The sequence below is a fragment of the Megascapheus bottae genome, chromosome 6, assembly GCF_031878675.1.
Source record: "Megascapheus bottae isolate mThoBot1 chromosome 6, mThoBot2.hap1, whole genome shotgun sequence".
NCBI classification, from domain to species: Eukaryota; Metazoa; Chordata; class Mammalia; order Rodentia; family Geomyidae; genus Megascapheus; species Megascapheus bottae.
In genome coordinates, this window is record NC_143514.1 from 25,886,255 (window position 1) to 25,906,404 (window position 20,150).

The following is a 20,150-nucleotide window of genomic DNA, read 5'->3' on the forward strand; positions in this document are numbered from 1 at the left end:
ATGAAATGGTTTCATGGGAAGTAACCTATGAAAGGACAAACTTTCATATTGACTGACGTGTGCATGCATGCGCGCGCGCGCGCGTGTGTGTGTGTGTGTGTGTGTGTGTGTTTGTGTGTATACCAGTATTGGGTCTTGAATCTAGAGCCTTCTAGTTTCTTTTGGCTTTTTCTCTCAATGGTGGTGCTCTATCACTTGAGACAAAGCTCCATTTGCAGCTTTTTGCTGGTTAATTGAAATAAAAGTCTCATAGATTGATCTTTCCAGGCTGGCTGCAAACGGTGATCCTCAGTTCTCAGCCTTCTCAGTAGACAGGATTACAGATGTGAGCTACCAGTGCCCCTCTTGAATTACTTCTTGTTTTTTTTTTTTTTTTTTTTTTTTTTTTGCCAGTCCTGGGCTTGAGCTCAGGGCCTGAGCACTGTCCTTGGACTTTCTCAAGGCTAGAGCTCTACCACTTGAGCCTCAGCACCACTTCCGGCTTTTTTTTTTCTATGTATGTGGTACCGAGGAATCGAACCCGGGTCTTCATGCATGCTAGGCAAGCACTTTAACCACTAGGCCAAACTCCCGGCCCCTACTTCTTGTTTTTAAACAAGATTAGTTTTTGTTTTGTTTTTTTTTTTAGAGTGTGGTTAGCATCAGTTTTAGTTTATAGTCCTATGAATTTGAAAGCTTGGGGTCCTTACTAGTGATCAGAAAGTTGGAACACTGCCAATATAGAGAGACAGAAAAACTCTCTTATTTTTATCCAGTGTGTCTATTATGTGCCAAGGGAAAAATTATGCTTAACATTTAAAGAGAATAGTTTTTGCGGCTGCTGTTCATAGACATGGTGAAGGCACTTGCATAGATGGCGTGTGTGCTCTTCCAACATTGTGACAGTAGTTAACTGTCTTTGGGAACATGGGACCTTTATTCTGTGGGAAACTGATGCCAAAACACATTGAAAATGTGTTTTGCACTTTCTCCATTTGTAGATTTTAGAGAGGAAGTAAATTATTTCCATATGGTCTAGCAGAACTAACACTGCCCTGAGGTCAATAAGCCTCATCCTAGGGCCAATGGTCATTAGGATAGCACAGAGTGGTTTTTCATTTTTTAAAATCCCAATGAGCCTTTGAAAAACAGGAGGGAAATTTCTAGGTGGTTGAAGCTGATGACAAAAAGCCAAATGTGACCAAAATCTTCATTATGACTTTCATATTGCATTTCTGATATGGCAGCCTTGTTATCCGTCATTTGTGTTATATTAGACAGGCATCAAACTCCAGAAAACAAGTATGATTACTGTTTCTGTTTTATAAATGAGAACATCAAAGGAGGAAAAACCAGGTAATTTTCTTTAGTGTATAGTGCTCATAAAAGGAAAGACTGGGGTTTAAATTTAGGGGAATTTAAGTGTCCAAATGAAGCCATCATTTAGGTTTGTATTCTGGAACTTCCTTCCCCTCTTCCCTCCCTTCCTTCCTTCCTTCCTTCCTTCCTTCCTTCCTTCCTTCCTTCCTTCCTTCCTCCCTCCCCCCTCCCTTCTTCCCTCCCTCCCTTCCTTCCTTTCTTCCTTCCTTTGCACTTGTCAGGCAGGTATTCTACCAATAGAGCATGCTACCAGCCCTTTTTGCTTTAGTTTTTGTTTTTATTTACATTCTCTTTCATCTTTTCACTCCTTGTTTTGAGTCCAATATTACTTGCAAATTCATGCTTCACTTCAACAGCATTCTTTTTCTAGATGGGGTATTGGTAGAGGTTTTTAGCTCACAAAGACTGGGGACACTTCTTTTAATATGAAAAACTTAAAGAACAAAAAGTTTCCAAGATAGATAGGAATGATGCCTCCATATCTACTTCAGCCCAAGGAAGGCCTCTCTCTGAGGCCCTCAAAACATACTGTGGTATTGGAAGTGGCAACCTCATTTCAAAAGCCTCTTATGGCACAGAAATGAGGAAAGGGAGTCAAAGGAAGGAGAAAGAACTGCCTATTTGGAGATCTAAAAGGGGGTAGAAAAGTCAGGAATCTATACCACATGTTGTTGATCCACTCATCAACTGAAGGACATCTGGGTTTGTTCCATATCTTTGCTATGGTAAATAGTGCTGCAATGAACATCGTTGTGCTAGTGGATTTAGTATGTCCTTGTTTCTGGACCACTGGGTTAATGCCTAGTAGTGGAATTGTTGGCTCATAGGGGAGCTCTATGTTTAGTCTTTTGAGGAACTGCCATACTACTTTCCATAGTGGTTGAACGAGTTTGCACTCCCACCAACAGTGTAGTAGTGATCCCTCCTGGCCACATCCCCTCCAGCATCTGTTGTTATTAGTTTTCTTGATCCTGGCCATTCTAACTGGAGTAAGGTGGAATCTTAGAGTCATTTTGATTTGCATTTCTTTTATGACCAGAGATGTTGAGCATTTCTTCATGTCTCTATAGGCCATTTTTGTTTCTTCTTTAGAGAAGACTCTCTTTAAGTTTTTGGCCCATCTTTTAATGGGATGGTTGTTACTTTGGAGATTAGTTTTGGAATGATTCAATTTTTTGAGCTGTTGATATATTTTAGATATGAGGCCTTTGTCCATTGTATGGTTGGTGAAGATCTTCTCCCACTCTGTAGGCTTCCTAATTAATTTACTAGCTATGTCCTTTGCCATACAAAAGCTCTGCAGTTCAGTGCAGTTCATTGCAGCACTATTTACCATAGCAAAGATATGGAACCAACCCAGATGTCCCTCGGTTGATGAGTGGCTCAAAAAGATGTGGTATTTGTACATAATGGAATTCTATGCGGCTGTCAAAAGAATGACATCGCCCAATTTGTTAGGAAATGGAAAGACTTAGGAAAAAATCATATTAAGTGAAGTAAGCCAGACTCAAAGGAAGATAGGCTCAATGGTTTTCCTCATTTGTCATAATCAGTAGAAACTTTGGGGTCTCCTAGCAGAGATTTGCAATAGAGCAGAACCATATACATAAGGCCATATAGTATGACACTAAATGAAAGGACCTCTAGGATATAGAAACAAAAGCCATATAATGAGTGATTGTTGTTCTTAATATACTATATTATCTCTCATCTCTTTTGCTGTCCCTTGGTTATCTCATATTGTTACAATATGAGATATCTGATATATTGGATATATTTGTATTTGGTTATTTGAAATTGGGTAGGGAAGGGGGGAAAACAAGATGAGGGGTGGGGGTGGGGGGAGGAAAATGGGGACCAAGACATGAGAAAGGGTATCAATGTATGTGAATGAATGCACCTTCTGTCTGGCAAATATAATGTAACCCTTCTATTAATTACAATAAAAAATATATGAAAAAAAAGAAAAGTCAGGAATCCAGTAATGTGGTGATGAGTTTCAACTCTACCTCTGTTAGCTTCCAGCCCTATGATTATGAGTGGATGAATAATGCCTACTCTACAGACTTCTGAGGACTGAATAATGTAAACACTGCACAAAGCAACAACCAAAGGCCTGCCTTCAGAGAGAAGGCTCTCAACCAATGTTCGGTGCTCTTTCCCTTGGTTGGTTACATTGTGTGTGTAGAAGAGCGATCCGATAGAGACTGTAGAAAGTGATGGAGATGGACTGTTGAGATGGCAAGGAGACTTAGTGGTGAGGTTCTTCATGGTTGGCATGAGTCAATCTTGCTCAATTATTCATTTCACAAATACCTCTTGATGGCTCCTGTACTTCTCTTGAGTTTAAGACTTGGACTTCTTAAATTAAAATATGGATTTATTTTTTTATTTATTTTTTATTTTTTTGCCAGTCCTGGGCTTGAGCTCAGGGCCTGAGCACTGTCCTTGGACTTTCTCAAGGCCAGAGCTCTACCACTTGAGCCTCAGCACCACTTCCAGCTTTTTTCTATGTATGTGGTACCGAGGAATCGAACCCGGGTCTTCATGCATGCTAGGCAAGCACTTTAACCACTAGGCCAAACTCCCGGCCCCTTGTTTTATTTTATTATTTAGATATTTAGAATCTGATAAGCATGTCTTACTGAAGTCGTTGCTAGTACCCTTCTTTTGATTGTTCTTCAGATGTAGCTTCCCAGGAGAATTTCAGAAACTTAAACGATTCCAATTTTCTGTTTTACCACATTGCCCTGGAATACTCCGCACAGAACACTTGATTTAATCAGTGCATATTTTATCGGAAGATCTACCACTAACCCCTGGCTCTTGCTTTCTCTGGAGGGTACCTGCATGTAGCATTGAAAATACCAACATATAGTCATTATTTACCTTGCTGGAGCTCTATAGCTCCTAAATTAACCTCAGCAATTGAAACCGCATAGGTGGTGTTAACCATTGAATTTTAAAGATCTCCCTTGGGTTTTAGTTGAGGGTTATGTGTTGCATTCTTATTCTGTAAAACATGGATGTAGTGATGCCTAATGTTCCTTATCCTTAACTTTTAGGCTAAGCAGGCCAAGAAGGATAGGAATTTGTCAGAACCAACTTAGAAACTACAGCTAGATGGCCTTGATAATCCTGCCATGACTTTCACTATTGGGCCTTGCCAAGTGTTCTCTGAATGTTCCCTGTCCCCACTAACTTGGGCATAAAACTCAGTTCAAGTGGTGTTCATTTTCCAGTTTCTGGGGTCTGTGATTTTCTTATTATGAAACTTCTGACTTGCCTAACCAAACTCGGACAGCCTTAAGGGGCTGACTTTCACATACTCAGGAAAGAGTGTGCACCCACTGAGAACAACCGCTGTGCCATGGCTCTGCCTACCTGTAGTATCTGCCTACCTGCAGAATACCTGGGGTTTCCTGGTGTACTATCAGGTGCCAAGTTTGCTTCAGGTTCTACTAAACTGCCAGAGCTACAGAATAGTCTACTTCACAGAGAAGTAAAGTTAGGGAGGGAAGGATTCTCTCTCCCTAAATTCATCTGTTAGTTGTACCCTGAGTAGGCACCATTTTGCACACAAATAAGCAGTAGTCTCCTCCTCTTCCTCCTCTACTTCCTCCTCCTGCTCCTCCTGCTCCTCCTGCTCCTCCTCCTCCTCCTCCTCCTCTTTCTCTTTCCTATTATAGGGTTTTAACTCAGAGCCTGGGTTGCTGTTCCTGAGCTTTTACTTCTTCAAGAGTAATATTCTACCACTTTGAGCCACAGCTCCATTTCCAGTTTTCAGATGGTTAATTAGAAATAACGGTCTCATAGATTTTCTTGCCTGAGCTGGCTTTGAACCAGGATTCTCAAATATCAGTCTCCTGAGTAGCTAAGATTCCAAATGTGAGCTACCAGCACCTGATAATAAGCAGCTTCTTTAGATTATTCCACCTACTGCCTGCCATGTAGTACTGTTACTTTATGAGAAGACACCTTAAGAAGAACCAGAGCCATATCATCTCTTCATGCCTTTGAACTCCCCATTTTGTTTTAGTCCAAAGCAACTTCACCCCCAATGCAAAGTCTTCTTCAGCTGTAACACAAGCCTTGATGGAAATTAGTGGTGGTATATGCGGGCCTCTGAGTCAATGGTTTCATCTCCAAAGTCTTTTTTAGGCTCTGCCAGGCCCATGCTGCTAATCATTCATGAGGTTGTCTGAGCTCAGAACCTCAAGGACACTGAGCTGTCATTGGCGTCTGGTGGTGACTGCGCCTACCCCCAGCAGAAGACTCACAGGAGAGAGGAGAATTACTCATGAAGAGCTGACGTACACATTTCAGCATGATTACAGCTTGAATGTGAAAAATATGAAAATATGTAAGGTAGCTAACTGAGAAGACATGGTGCGTTTGACTGAGAGAAACTTAACTAATTTCTGTATCTCTCAGCATCCTATGGGAATTTATTCTTAGACTTTCAGTTTCCTTAAGTCTGGAGAGAGGAGGGAGTCATGGACTTTAGGTAGGAAGGCACAGCATCCCCATCACTGAGTTCAGAGTACACAGGAGGTCAGGAAATACAGATGCATAATTTTCTGTGAAAGCATAGTGTACTATGCATCTATGTGTGTGATAAGGGAGGTGGTGGTGGGTTGGGCTAGTCCTTGTCCTGAGCTTCTTTTACTCAAGACAAGCACCACTACTTGAGCCATAGCTCCACTTCTGCCCCTCTCTCTCTCTCTCTCTCTCTCTCTCTCTCTCTCTCTCTCTCTCTCTCTCTCTCTCTCTCTGTGTGTGTGTGTGTTTGTAGTTTATCGGAGACAAGTCTCATGGACTTTTTAGCACAGTCTGGCTTCGAATTGAGATCCTTGGATCTTAGCCTCCTAAGCAGCTAGGATTACTGGTGTAAGCCTCTGGCACCCAGCTGCCCTGTTTAAATGACCAGAATTTCAGTGCTTTGTTATATAGAGCCTCTCCCTCTTCTATTTGAAACAGGACCTCCAGTCATTCATTCTGGAATCAAAGACCTCAAGGTCTTGAAAACAACCCAGTCTGGATTTGAAGGATTCATCAAGGACCAGTTCACTACCCTCCCTGAAGTGAAGGACCGGTGCTTTGCCACGCAAGTGTACTGCAAATGGCGCTATCACCAGAACAAAGACGTGGACTTTGAAGCTACTTGGTAGGAAGGAGTGTTAGGACCTGACCCCTGGGCAGGTAGTGTGGCCATTTTCCCAGGGGCCCACAGTTATGGAGTCTTCAATCTAAAAGAGAATCCTAGAGGCCAGTTGACTCACTTTTGTCAGTCAGAAATCCCCTCTGTTTTTCCTTTGTGGTTCCACTGTTTTTCAGTGGTTCTCAAATGGTAGAATGTGTAGAATTCATATAGATTGGAAGTCCCTGAGGACTTGTTAAAGATCACTGAACCCACCTCCAGAGCCCTGAGAATTTGCAGTTATAATGAATTCCAGGTGATGCTCAGGCCACTGGACTCGGGGGCATCCTTGAAGCAGCACTGTATCAAACGAAGACGAACTAGCCTTTGAACCTCATTGTGATGTGGAGATTGCTGAATGGGTAGCCAACCTGTGGTTTTTACCAAGGACATTCCCATGGCCCAGAAAACCCCCTGGTCCCTGGCAAAGTGGGAAAATCTGTCACCCCAGGCTAAATTCAAAGTGATATGGTGTTCACAGAAATACTTTGTAAACAACAAATGCAAAAGGTATGATGCTTATTCTCTTTTTGACAAGGGATAATTAGGCTTCTGAACTCCCAGAGTTTGCTTTGTGACTAGGTTATCTTATTTCTTTGCTGAAGCTTTAATTGCCAGAAATTTCTTCCCTGTGATGAGCTGGAATCTGTTCCCCCTTCTCCTCCCCTCTCTCACATTGCTTCCTCCCACTTTTTTCTCTGCTCTTTTTATTATGTGATAGGCTTTTAAATGCTTAAAGAGAACCTCTCCTCAGTCCTCTATTCCTTTATTTTAGGTGTTTTTCTGGGCGGCAGGAGATTAACATGACAGCATCAGGAGAGTCTCTGTGCCTCTCCTGGAAAGAAAGGGACTAGAGTTGATGATTTAACCTTTGAACTCAGGTTCATTCTCTTGAATCTGAAGATAACAATAGTACCTGTTCTAGTTACATTGCGAGTTCAATGACATAATCACATAAAATGCAGAGCACAGAGGTTGGCAATAGTGTGAGGAAGCAGCCAATGAGTTGTGACAGAATTCAGGGTTGGATGTCTCTTCATGGTAGGAAGTTTACCCTGAAATGAATTGCATTTGGCCCTAGAACCAGTCTAAGAGAATAGCCTAGTGCCATTCAATGTTTGTGTGTGTGTGTGTGTGTGTGTGTGTGTGTGTGTGTGTGTGTGTGTCAAGAGGAAGAAATGGGAAGCTAATTTTGTTTGTTTATGGGTAAGGGGGAAACAGGAGGTGGTTGGGATTATGAGATAATAATCATTTCTACAACCATAGAATTGTTTTCTGGGGGACAGAAATGTCACTACTTCTTAGCTCTATAATGTATTCCTAAAATGGCATTCCATGAAAGGGTTCACTTTCCTTCTGTGTGTTAAAGGAACATTGTGCGGAACATTGTGCTAGAGAAATTTGCTGGCCCCTATGACAAAGGTGAATACTCTCCTTCTGTGCAGAAGACTCTCTATGACATACAGGTGCTCTCCCTGAGCCAGATGCCTGAGGTAGGTTTTGGCACTTACCATTGTGAGGACTAAGAAAACTTGTGTCTTCTGTCAGCTCCGAGAAGGAGTTGAGAGTTAAAATAAGAAAGTGGAAGACACATGAGAAATGACATCTGTTGTTGTTCAAAAGCTTGTTATAGCAAGTGAGAAGAGAGAAAAAAAATGGAAAAATCTGTTCAACCTAAAATCACAGGCCACTGCTATAATTTTTAGCTTTCTTGAAAATTCTTTGAGTCCCTTCAACCTGTCACTGATTCAAGCCTCAGTCTCTGGGCACTTCAATGCCTCAATTTATAATTAGGTGGAAGGTCTACATTTCAAGGGATCCAAAGAATGAAAGATAAATGTATACATATTTATTCCATTTATCTGTTTATATCCCCATCATTTATTTGATGTGATTGGTTCTTATTTTTCTGGCAATGCCCAAGGGATACAAAGATAAATTAGCCATGGTCCTTGCTCTCAAAGGGCTCATGAGTCAATCAAAGAAAGAAAATAAATAAGTAGACAATACACTAGATTATACATTATTATAGAAAATACAGACCTACTTTGGGTAGGTTTAGAGGCTTACACATGAGATAGCAACCAGGCAAGAGTTGCTTTGGAGCTTAGTGTTTGCATTTTTATCTTAAGAGCTATTAGGAGCTAGGAGCCATGGGGAGACTTAGGCAGGTGGCAGCATGGCCATATTTGTTCCCTAGGAAGTAGTGTGATGAGCAAAAAGGGAGATCTGTGGGACATGACTGCAGAAATCTGGCCATGACTATCCAGGGGAAGGAGAGAAGCCCCTGCACACAGAAGGGACTTCTACCTACACATCATACTGTGGAGCTCCTCTTCAGGTCTTCTCTGGCCATGCCTCCCTCTACCCCATAGTTTGTGGAAGAGTTATTTTTCAGTAGCTCTTATCTAAAAAATCCCAGGTACTTTAAGCAGAGAGATTGAAGATCAGAATTTTAGGCCAGCCTGGGAAAAATTAGTGACACTCCAGTTCAAATAAGGAGTCAGCATGATGGTACTCGACTGTGGTTTTCGGTACATGAGAGCAATAGATGGGAGGATCATGGTCCAGGTTGGCCTGAGAAATCCATGAGACCCTTTGAAAAATAACTAAAGGGAAAAGGGTTGGAGGTATGATTCAAAAAAGAGCAACTGCCTAGAAAACATGAGACACTCAGTTCAAACTCTAGTGCCAGCAAAAAGCAAAAAAAAAAAAAAAGTTGGCTAATTTTCCAGCATTTTCTGCCCAAATAGCCCACAACTACTTCCAGAAACTGGGCAAACTGCTTCTGGCGACACATTCTCCAAAAGGAATGTCATCTGAATTGGTATGCACAGCATTGGCCTCAGAATAGCAGAAGGTTTTGCAGACAGTGTGGTGTGGATGAGAATTGACATGCAAGCTGGAGTATCTACTCATGTGAGCCCAAGATAGGAGATGGGATGGACCATGGGCTGGGGACAGCTCCTCCCATATGACATGGCTTGGCACAGCACTCCAAAGAGATGACATTTATTTATTTATTTATTTATTTATTTATTTATTTATTTATTTATTTATTTATTTATTTATCGTTGATCCTGGAACTTGAACTAAGGACCTAGGCACTGTCCCTGAGCTTCTTTGTGCTCAATGGTAGAACTCTACCACTTGAGTTACAATGTCACTTCTGGCTTTTTTCTGAGTGGTTCGTGGAGAAACAAGTATCACAGACTTTCCTGCCCAAGTTGGCTTTGAAATATGATCCTCAGATCTCAGCCTCCACTTGAGTAGCTAGGATTATAGGTGTGGGCTACTATGCTCAGCTGAGTCAGATAATTTTTAATGCAAACCATACAGCTTATTATAAAGCTATTCTGTCAAGTTGGAAGAATGGCATTTCTATTACTATAAAAATGTTTAGCTTTGTTGTAATTTTTCAATCTTCACACATCTGTTATGTATGTTTCTAGTTCAGGCTTGGAGGGAACAGAATGAGGAGGAATTTAGTGTGTTTAGTTCTTGGAGCCCAGTTGAAATGCCTCAGAAGTCTTTCAGGGTTTTGACTGGAGGAGCCTTTTGTATGCTGAGGAAATTGGGGGTTGGAGGGTGGGGGAGCTACTATGTAATAACAGGATTTGCAAGAGAACACAGTATTGAATACTAGGGGTAGATGAGAGGGTGTCCCAAAGACAGAGCTGGACCTGGAGTGCTTGGTAAGTGGGTAGAAGGGGTGAAGAGTGGGTGGAGTGAGAGAAACAGTTGCGCATGTGCCTTCCATGATATACAGTATTTTGAATTTCAGATAGAAGATATGGAAATCAGCCTGCCAAACATTCACTACTTTACCGTAGACTTGTCCAAAATGGGACTGATTAACAAGGAAGAGGTAAGATAACCTTAAAGACATTCCAAGCATATTTCTGCCCTATTCCCTCTACTTCCGTGTAAATTTGCAATGATAATATCACTGCCCAAACTTGATAATGACTGTGTTGAGGAAAATTTATAGTTGTCAGTGGTTGAAGACCCTCATAGACTCAGGGTCTTTCAATGCCTGAGTCTGGAGTCCTGCAGAAGTAGATGAACAATTATAGAGGAGGTTGGAAGTTGCAGAACAGAGAAGGACAAAGAAGGAGTGTGCCCAGAAAATAGCTTTGAGATCTTGGAAAAATGCCACACAAAGCATCAGATTTATTATTCTCTTATTGGGGGCAGGGCGGGGGGATCTCCACCACAGACAAAGCAAGTGGTCCCCAAACAGAGAAAGAGTCAGGAGTCATGACTAGAGTAGCGCTTAGTTTAGTTCAAGGCTCAGGCAGACAGGAGGGTCTCTTTGGGCCTCCCTGAGCCTCAGACCTGCACTGATCACTTCCAGGGCTTAACCATGAGTTGAAGCCACAGTTGTCCTCCCTTCAATAGAGTCAGGCTACTCCTAAATCTCACCTGGAGGCCTGGTGTCAGAGAGGCACTGTATGAAGGTGACTGAGTGATCTAATTGTCCCAATACCTTGAGGATGGCCCAAGCTACATTGAGACCATCACTTGGGAATGGACAAAGTAAAGGCAGCATGAGAAGTAGGAAGTGACAATAATGAGGTGGGAAAGTAGATACATTCTTAAAGCACAGCTGTCCCGAGCCATTAGCATAGTCTTAATGGCTCTGTGAACCTGTTGAGGCATGGCTGGATTATAGCATTGGACACTGATTGATGTACAAAGCAAGTCATCAAGAAAAGGTTCAGTTGTATTCACTGCACTATTCAAAATCAGGGATATGTAATGCATTCTTCCTAAAGCATTGATATCCCAATGATTAAAGGTTTTTAAATGACTAATTTTCTGAAAAACCAACTCCCCTTTCAATGATCACAGGGAAAGAAGGCATTCCCCATGCTTGAAGTAATTTTGCACATTTTCCTGTGTAACAAGTTTTATCTTCATTGTTTCAGAGAAAGAAGAAGGCTGTTTTAATGTCTGTGATTTTGCTATAGGTCTTGCTGCCATTAGACAATCCATATGGCAAAATTACTGGAACAGTCAAGAGGAAGATGAATTCAAGGCTGTGAAATTGTGGCCACCAACAGGAGTGTATCTTCAGCTGAAGAATTCCTTGGCACTGGGGATGTGTAGGACAGAATATGTTAGCCTTGAGGATTTCAACCTAGAGTACTGATCTGCAGTGTTCGTATTCCACCTTTAGTAGCTAGTTGATTTCTCTGCACCTAGTTCAGCAAACCATATGTGAGGTTTCCTTATTGGTCCCCACAACAGCTTTTGTGGACGTAATTTACAGTAAGAATGATGAACAATTTTAAGTTGATATTTCTTTACTGACACATGGTAAAACGTTAAAGTATTTCATCACTATACTGCTGCAGGATTGTCATCTTCAAGCAGAGAGGAAATATTATCAAAATTCCTCCAACAGTAAATCAATCAATCATAAATATTTCTCAGCAGTGGCCCTGTGACTTCCAGTCTTAAAGGAGATTTAGAATCAATCCATTAAGAAAAAATATCATGGATTACTGAAGATATCACATAATTTGGAGCACAGTTTTCAGAATCAAGTTTTTATTCCCTTTACTGATGCTTCTAAAAATGTGGAAAGTATGGTAAAATCATTTCTGGCCACAATTGAGTGGATATTTGTAATTTTTAAAAATTCTATAGCATATATATCCTTCTATGATCCTTATGAATTGATTTATTAATTTCATAGTCCTTTGAAAGTATTCAGTATATGTTGGGATTTAAAATGTGTATAAATTGTCTTTGTTTAAATGCTGCATTTCTTCAGTGCCCAGAACCAATGTTAAATGAATAGACAAATATACACATACATATATGTAAACTTCAGCAATAATAACTTCTGGATGATGGGAAGTATGACTGATTTTTATTTTTTACCATGTACTTTCCTGAATCTTTCAAATATTGAACATTTAATGCTTTCATAATCAGTTGATCCACTCATCAACTGAGGGGCATCTGGGTTGGTTCCATATCTTTGCTATGGTAAATAGTGCCTGCAGTGAACATCATTGTGCTAATCGATTCTGGACTTTCTCAAGGTTAGACCTTTACCACTTGAGCCACAGAATCACTTCTGTCTTTTTTCTATGTATGTGGTATTGAGAGGAATCCAACCAGGTATTCGTGCATGCTTGGCAAGCACTTTACCACTAGGCCAAACTCCCAGCCCCAGACTCCTGTTCTTTAAGAGAAGCTCTCTTAAGTTAGAATTATAAACTACTGAAGACCGGCTTAGAGTTTTACCCTCTCTTTTGGTTCTGACATCCTGGCTCACCTGAACTATAAACATCTGTGAGTTGTTAGTATCCGACACTTGGAAACTTTGCTTTAGATGGCTATTGGGGTTGTTCTTTCCCAATTTCTGGGGAAGCAGAATTACTATGATTATTTTCTCTCCCTCTTTCCCTCCCCATCTGTCATCTCACACATGCAGAACAAGAGATATATTCTGAAAACATACCTTGCTCCTTTAGCTATATCATACTTGTATCTATACCATTTCCTCCTCCTCCCTCTTTCTTCTTCCTCTTCTTCCTCCTTCTCTTTCTTCCTCGTCCTCCTCCTCCTCCTCCTCCTCCTCCTCCCTCCTCCTCCTCCTCCTCCTCCTCCTCACTCCTCCTCCTTCCTCCTCCTCCTCCTCTTCCTCTTCTTCTTCTTCTTCTTCTTCTTCTTCTCTTCTTCTTCTTCTTCTTCTTTCTTCTTCTTCTTCTTCTTCTTCTTCTTCTTCTTCTTCTTCTCTGCCAGTATTCTGGGAGCTGAACTCAAAGTCTGGGCTCTGTCCCTGAACTTCTTTTTACTGAAGGCTATCACTCTACCACTTGAGGCACAACACCACTTCTGGCTTTTTCTGAGTAGTTTATTGGAGATAAGAATCCCACCAACTTTCCTTCCTGGGTTGGCTTTGAACTTCACTTCCTCAGATTTCAGCCTCCTGAGTAGCTAGGATTACAGGCATGAGCCACCAGTGCCCAGCTGCATTCTGGTCTTTGTAAACTGACTTTATGCACTTTTTTCTTCCCCCTTATGAAAGAAATAAATATTCTGAGACAGTATTTGTCACTTCAGAGAGAATTTATCTGTGTGTGCGCGCACACCACACACGCACACACACACACACACACACACTCTAGTACCAGGACTTGAACTCAGGACCTGGATTCTGTCCCTTAGCTTTTTCACTTAAGCTACTACTGGAGCCATGGCTCCACTTCTGGGTTATTATTATTATTATTATTATTATTATTAATTATTTTGTGGTTGTGGGGCTTGAACTCAGGGCCTGGGCACTGTCTCCTAGCCTCTTTGTGCTCAAGAGTAGTGCTCTACTACTTGAACCCCAGTGCCTCTTCCAGATTTTAGATAGTAATTTGGAGATGAGTCTTACATGGACTTCTCTGACTTTTCTGCTGGTTCGAACCCCAATCCTCAAATCTCAGCCTCCTGAATAGTGAGGATTACAGGCCTGAGCCACCAGTGCTGGCTGAATTTTCTTCTTATTTTTTTTAACAGTTGGTTAGCGATAAGAGTCTGTTGGGTTTTTCTGCCTGGGTTTGCTTTGAACTGCAATCCTGCAATTTCAGCCTCCTGTGTAGTTAGGATTACAGGCATGGGCCATTGGTGCCTTGCTTCACCTTCGTGTTTCACCTGCAGAAATTTTAACTTTTTAAATTTTTTTGAAAAAAATATGCATTGTCCAGAAAGCATTTCCTGTTTTCTTTTTTGTGTTTTTTTAAAATATTTTTTATTGTAATTAATAAAAGGGTTACGTGATATTTGATACCCTTTCACATGTCTTAGTACCCATTACCCTCCCCCCACTCCCCTTTCCCTATCAAATTTCAAATAACCAAATACAAATAAATTTAATATATCAGATAACAAAGTGAGATACTATACCAATATGAGATACCCAAGGGACAGCAAAGGAGATGAGAGATAACATAGTACATTAAGGACAACAGTCATTCATTATATGGCTTTTGTTTCAATATCCTGGAGGTCCTTTCAATTAGCTTCATACTATATGGCCTTTCGTATCAAGGTTTTGCTCTATTGCAGATCTCTGCTAGTAGAGCCCAAGGTTTCTACTGATGACGACGAATGAGGGGAACCATTGAGCTTAAGTTCCTTTGAGTCTGGCTTACTTCACTTAATAGGATTTTTTCTAAGTCTTTCCATTTCCTAACAAATGGGTCGATGTCGTTTTTTCTGACAGCAGCATAGAATTCCATTGTGTACAAATACCACAACTTGTTGATCCACTCATCAACTGAGGGACATCTGGGTTGGTTCCATATCTTTGCTATGGTGAATAATGCTGCAATGAACATTGTTGTGCTAGTGGATTTAGTATGCCCTAGATTCTGGATGGTTGGGTAGGCATTTCCTGTTTTCATATTGTGCTGGGTGGAGCCTGCCTTAGTGGGAGCCTTTGTGCAGCCTTGTGTGTCTCTGTCTCCTCACCTGCACTTGGGAGAATGCCAACCTCCATTCCAAGAACATATATTTCAGGCTTAAATTGACACACTCTTGCTTCCAAAGCTTAGAAACGAACCCTTTGTATGTTTCCATCTTTGTTCTCTTTTTCTCTCAGATCTCCTGTGCCTCTCATTTGTCCAAACCTATGCTCAAAATTCTTGGAGGATTCTGAAGCCTATTAAGGTTTTGTTGAGAATAGATGGCTATGAACCTTCTTCCCAGAAAGTATACATTTGTGACTGTCCAGGTCCTGTACCTTCTACTGAAGAACACGTTTATCCTTCATCCTTAAAGTCTACAGGAGTTTAGTGGAAATGTACCACAGCAAAAATGCAGTAAAGCTTCAACTATAGGTACACTGCTTACCTGTGATGACAAAGAGAAATGATTATTTTTAAAACACAAAAGAAGAATCTTATATAAATGGATCTGTAGAATGGTAACTCCTTTATATAACTATACAACTACTTAAAGATAATAAAAGCATAGCCCCTGAATAAACTTAATTCCTTTCTACCAAAAACTGAAGAATCCTGGGTGTATTAGTCGGCGTCCGTAACCAATTATTAGAAACTTGGTGGCATAAAACAATAGAAATATGTGTTCTGGAGGCCAGTAGGTCATGCTTCCTACAAAGATCTATGGAGCAGATTTTGTTCTGGTGTCCTGTATGGCTCATGGCTGCAACATCCTTATCTCTGTTTCCTTGCCCACATTTCTTCCTTCTCTTCTCATATGACTGTCACAAGATCACTTGCCATTAGTTTGAGGGTCCATTTGGATACTCAGAATCTTTTATCTCGATACTTAATGACATCTGCAAGCAATAAAAAAGTAGCCTTTTTTTCTCACAAAGTCACATTTGCAGGTTCTGGCAGAAAAGACATGGACATTTCTGTTGACTCTTGGGACCCAGAGCACTTAGTCCCTCCTGTACTGAAGGGTTGGCCTCCAAGTGAAACCCCTGAGTCCCTGTACAGGAATTATCTTTAACTGAAGAAAATTGTCTCTCCCAAGTTAATAGCTGCTCACCAGAAAAGCTCACAGTGTCTCATCAATGCGGGAGACGAACAGTTTTGCCCTCCTTCCCTTCATTGGAACGACTCTGAAGGGCTAATCCAGTTAAAGAACTTCTGATTCATCAAGGGCCCTATCACAATGGTTCAGCTACTCCCTTGGCCAAATCTCATTCTCTCACTCCCCACAGTGCTTCACAAAATGTTTCTTGGTAACTTTCTTGTGTGAAAGATCTTAGAAGCTCACTGTAGTTTTCTTTGAGAAGCTGACTGGTGATACCACAATTGGTTCTAGAAAGGAGATTTTAAAATGGGTTCTCAGAACCAGATCATCCCTGGCAAGCTTACAAATGAGCCCCTGGAATGCTATAGAAATTAATCGTTAATATGTTCTTTAGAGGAGAATTGGGATGTGAAACAGAAAAGAAAAAAATAAAACAGGCTAGCAGGGCAATATCTCAAATACTTGAGAGATCTAAGAGAATTAGCTATTTTAGGACCATGACATTTGGATGCATGTTGCTGGGAACTACTAATGTACTTTTTTTGTAAAAGGACAATGAAAAGCTAAGGATGATTAATTACCATTTTAAAGCAAACCATGAAAGCAAGAGGGCCTCTTTGGAAGCATATAAAGTGGTCTTATGTCTACATGTCAGAAAAGGTTTAGGATTGGAACCAGACTTTAATTATCAGAAGAACAGAGCACCAAGGAAAGTTAAATTCTCAACCCAGAAAGGCATTTCACACTAAGGCCCGACTCCTGATTGATGCTCTTGAAGTCAATTTCTTCTGTTCACATGGGAGAGGCCATTGCATACATTTATGGTCTTGTTCCAGAAATGCATCAACCCTTTTGGCCTTTGTGTATAGGACTGGCATCATCTTGACATCCCATCACATTGATCTGTTACATTCATAATAATGTGTGAATTGGCCTGGGTGACTAAGAAGTGACACTTGTACCCACAGATGATTCACCCAATTAATGAAGCTTTTAGGAAAACAATAATCTAAGAAAGGGGTTGACAAAATCTTTTCTGTTTTTGTAAAGAAGGTGTTTTGGAAATGCATTCTAGTTTATCTCCTTAAATACTGTCTATGGTTGCTGTTGTCAGAGTTGAGTAGTTATAACAGAGATTATTTGGTTCACAAAGTGTAAACTATGTATGTTCCTGCTCTTAATGGAAAAAAAGCTTTTCTGACTGCTGGTCTAGAACATTACAGTTACCTCCTTCAAAATAAAGAACACAATATTGTCTCTCAAATGCAATTCCTTGCAGTATTACTCAGGTTGTAGAAGAATCATGTTCCATACATGGGAATATTATTATAATGTATTTATTTTGTGACAAAGATGGCTTTCACCTGAAAGTCTTGCCTCTCCTCACTACAGTTTGTTGTTGTTGTTGTTGTTGTTGATTGTGGGACTTGAATTAGGGGCTTAGGCACTATCCCTGAGCTCAAGGCTAGCCTAGCTTTAACACCCACTTTGAGCCACAGTGCCACTTCCACTCTCCAACCCACCTACTACTTTTTCAGTCCAGGAGACGGAACTTAGGGCATCACACTTTCTAGGCAAGTTTTCTGTCACTTGAGTCACCTCTTCCTACAGGGTTTGCATTCCTTTTTCTCTGAAAGGGACAATGATTCATCTTGACTAAAATGACTGCAAATTCTGAGTATGAGTTTGCCATTCTTGCCCACAGGGACTCAGCCAGCACCGCAAACAGCATTCCATATAATATAACTCAGACAACGCAAACCTTCTTTAAAGAAAAGACGTGGCAAACTGAGGAAGCACACATGTCATCCATCTGTCCTATCACTACTGAGTCATCTCGAGGCTGCTAACTGAATGGAGTGCTGGGACATCTCAGGAGCAATGTTCTCTCTACCTACTTGACTCTATGAGGCTATGTCACAAGTGGACAGACACAGGAGTGTGGTAACTAAAGGGAAGAAACAGGAATGGTCTCATTCTCAGTGACCTGGCAACTGTATGCTTCTCAATTCCCATCAAGTCTAAGGTCCTGTCCCTAGAAGACACTTCCATGAGGGACATAGTGGGAGTACTTTAAACTTAGAGCTGCAGGCTTACATAATCTTCCAATTTGAGAAGTCTCAAGAAAAACACCTGCTCCTACTGCAGCACAGTGAGAACTATAATCAGAGCAAAATCTTAGAACATTCATGAGGGGGAAATGATGTTGTGGATAACTGAATAGCTCAAATCATTCAACCAATAGCTCAAATTATTGCATTCTTAGGAAATCATAGAAATTGCTGGCTGAAATAAATTTCTACTTGCAGTAGGTGGGCATCAGTGGAAGCAGGAGACAGTAAGACATTTGCACAAGTCTTTCCGAATCCAGGTCTTCTCATCTCTTCCACACCTGTATTCCTTCCTCATCCACAGTAGGTTCATAACTCCAAAGCTGTCCTTTGTAACTGTGTTGCATAAGCTTGTGTTAATTTACTCTGCATTCTGCACCCAAACCTTATAAAATACAGATGAAAAACCTCCACACATTCTGGAGGCTGGAGAAGGTCACCTTAGCACAAAAATTCATTATAGAAATTCACCCAAATAGATAATTAAGCAGACTGGTGCCAACCTAATTGGATTGAATTAATGAATGCCTCACTCTGATTTTTATTTTACTTTGCTTTCTACTGTTATTTGCTGTTATTGACCCACACTCTTCTTCATTAAACCAGGAAAACGTCACAAGTTTCTCTTTCATTAGCCTCCCGTAACTATTTCAAATGCCACTGAATGCTCATTTTTGAATATGGACAGGATGCATACAGAATTAATGCCTAAAATGAATTTCTCCAGGTCTTTGGGGACCAATACAATCATAAGTATTTTTCTCAGCATGTCATCTTTACTTAGTATGATGAATGTTTTCAAGTAGCTTAGATAATACAAGTTTTCTTATTTGTTTACATGCCTTATGAAATTAAACTATCTAAAACTATCCAATAGCCAAGGATATAGGCAAGTAATAGCTTTTTTTGGTTGTTTGGGGTTTTTTTTGGGGGGGTGGGTTGGTTGTGGGGCTTGAACTCTGGTCCTGGGTGCTGTCCCTGAGCTCTTCAGTTCAAGACCACTGCTATACAGTGCCACTTCTGGTTTTCTGGTGGTTAATCAGAGATAAGTGTCTCACGGACTTTCATATCCAGACTGGCTTTGAACTGTGATCCTCAGATCTCAGCCTCCTGAGTAGCTAGGATTACAGGTGTGAGCCACCAGTGCCCAGCAACAAGTAATACTTTTACTTTAAGCAGTATCAAAATAAATGCAATATCTGGGCCACACCTATATTTGTTAATTCAATGACTACACTAAGCATAGTTTATTACTATTTTGTGTTTCAGTGAGCCATTCCATGCACTTTCCTCCCACTCCTCATCAACCTCAGGAGACTGGCATTTCCCATAGTACCCATCCTTCTGTTTTTATCTGGATACCTGACTGCCTTCAGGCAGGTAACAGTTCTCAATCATCCTTGCAGGTAGGTATTTCCCACTGACTAAGTCCTGTTAGATGTCAATGGAGGTACTATACTCTGATAACAAGTGCTTTTCTTTACCTCCTCTTCTTTTCTGCAATAAAATGGTGATGATTCAAGCCCAAGCAGTCTTCTTGGGCCACATCTTGGAAGATATGTGTTAAGGATAATGGAGCAACTTGTGAGGTAATGACTAGGACCTAAGTATTATGTAGCAATGGTACCAGTGTGAGATTGCTTGCATTCGGTGTGCTTTCTTAAATCAGGAAACTATATCTGTGTAAATTACTGTTACTTTCCTTGTCAACTGTAATCAAATCTTAAAAAAGACAACTGAGCTACAATTTCCTAACTCAAATTTGCTGAAAGTAAACATAAAATACAACACATACATGTTGGTTTTCAAAGATACATTTTAAAAAATAGTTTGTGAGGCACATTATTGTTTTAGTTTTTCCATAGCTGTGACCAAAATATCCAAGAAAACAACTGTTAAAAAAAACCTAGATTTATTTTGGCTCACCATTTCAGAGGGTTGAGTCAGTGGTTAGCTGGCTCCAT

The 20,150-nt window shown here is 40.7% G+C and overlaps 1 protein-coding gene across 1 annotated transcript in view; it reads left to right on the forward strand.

Annotated features, from left to right (window-relative positions):
* The window catches only part of LOC150061582 (uricase), a 37,131-nt gene extending 25,417 nt beyond the window's left edge, over positions 1-11,714 (forward strand). The window contains exons 5-8 of the mRNA XM_090333709.1: positions 6,340-6,526; positions 7,929-8,052; positions 10,344-10,427; positions 11,533-11,714. Coding sequence (XP_090189835.1) covers positions 6,340-6,526; positions 7,929-8,052; positions 10,344-10,427; positions 11,533-11,607 — 470 coding nt within the window. The 3' untranslated portion in view covers positions 11,608-11,714. The remainder of the gene's footprint in view (positions 1-6,339; positions 6,527-7,928; positions 8,053-10,343; positions 10,428-11,532) is intronic.
* Positions 11,715-20,150: the final 8,436 nt, after the last annotated feature.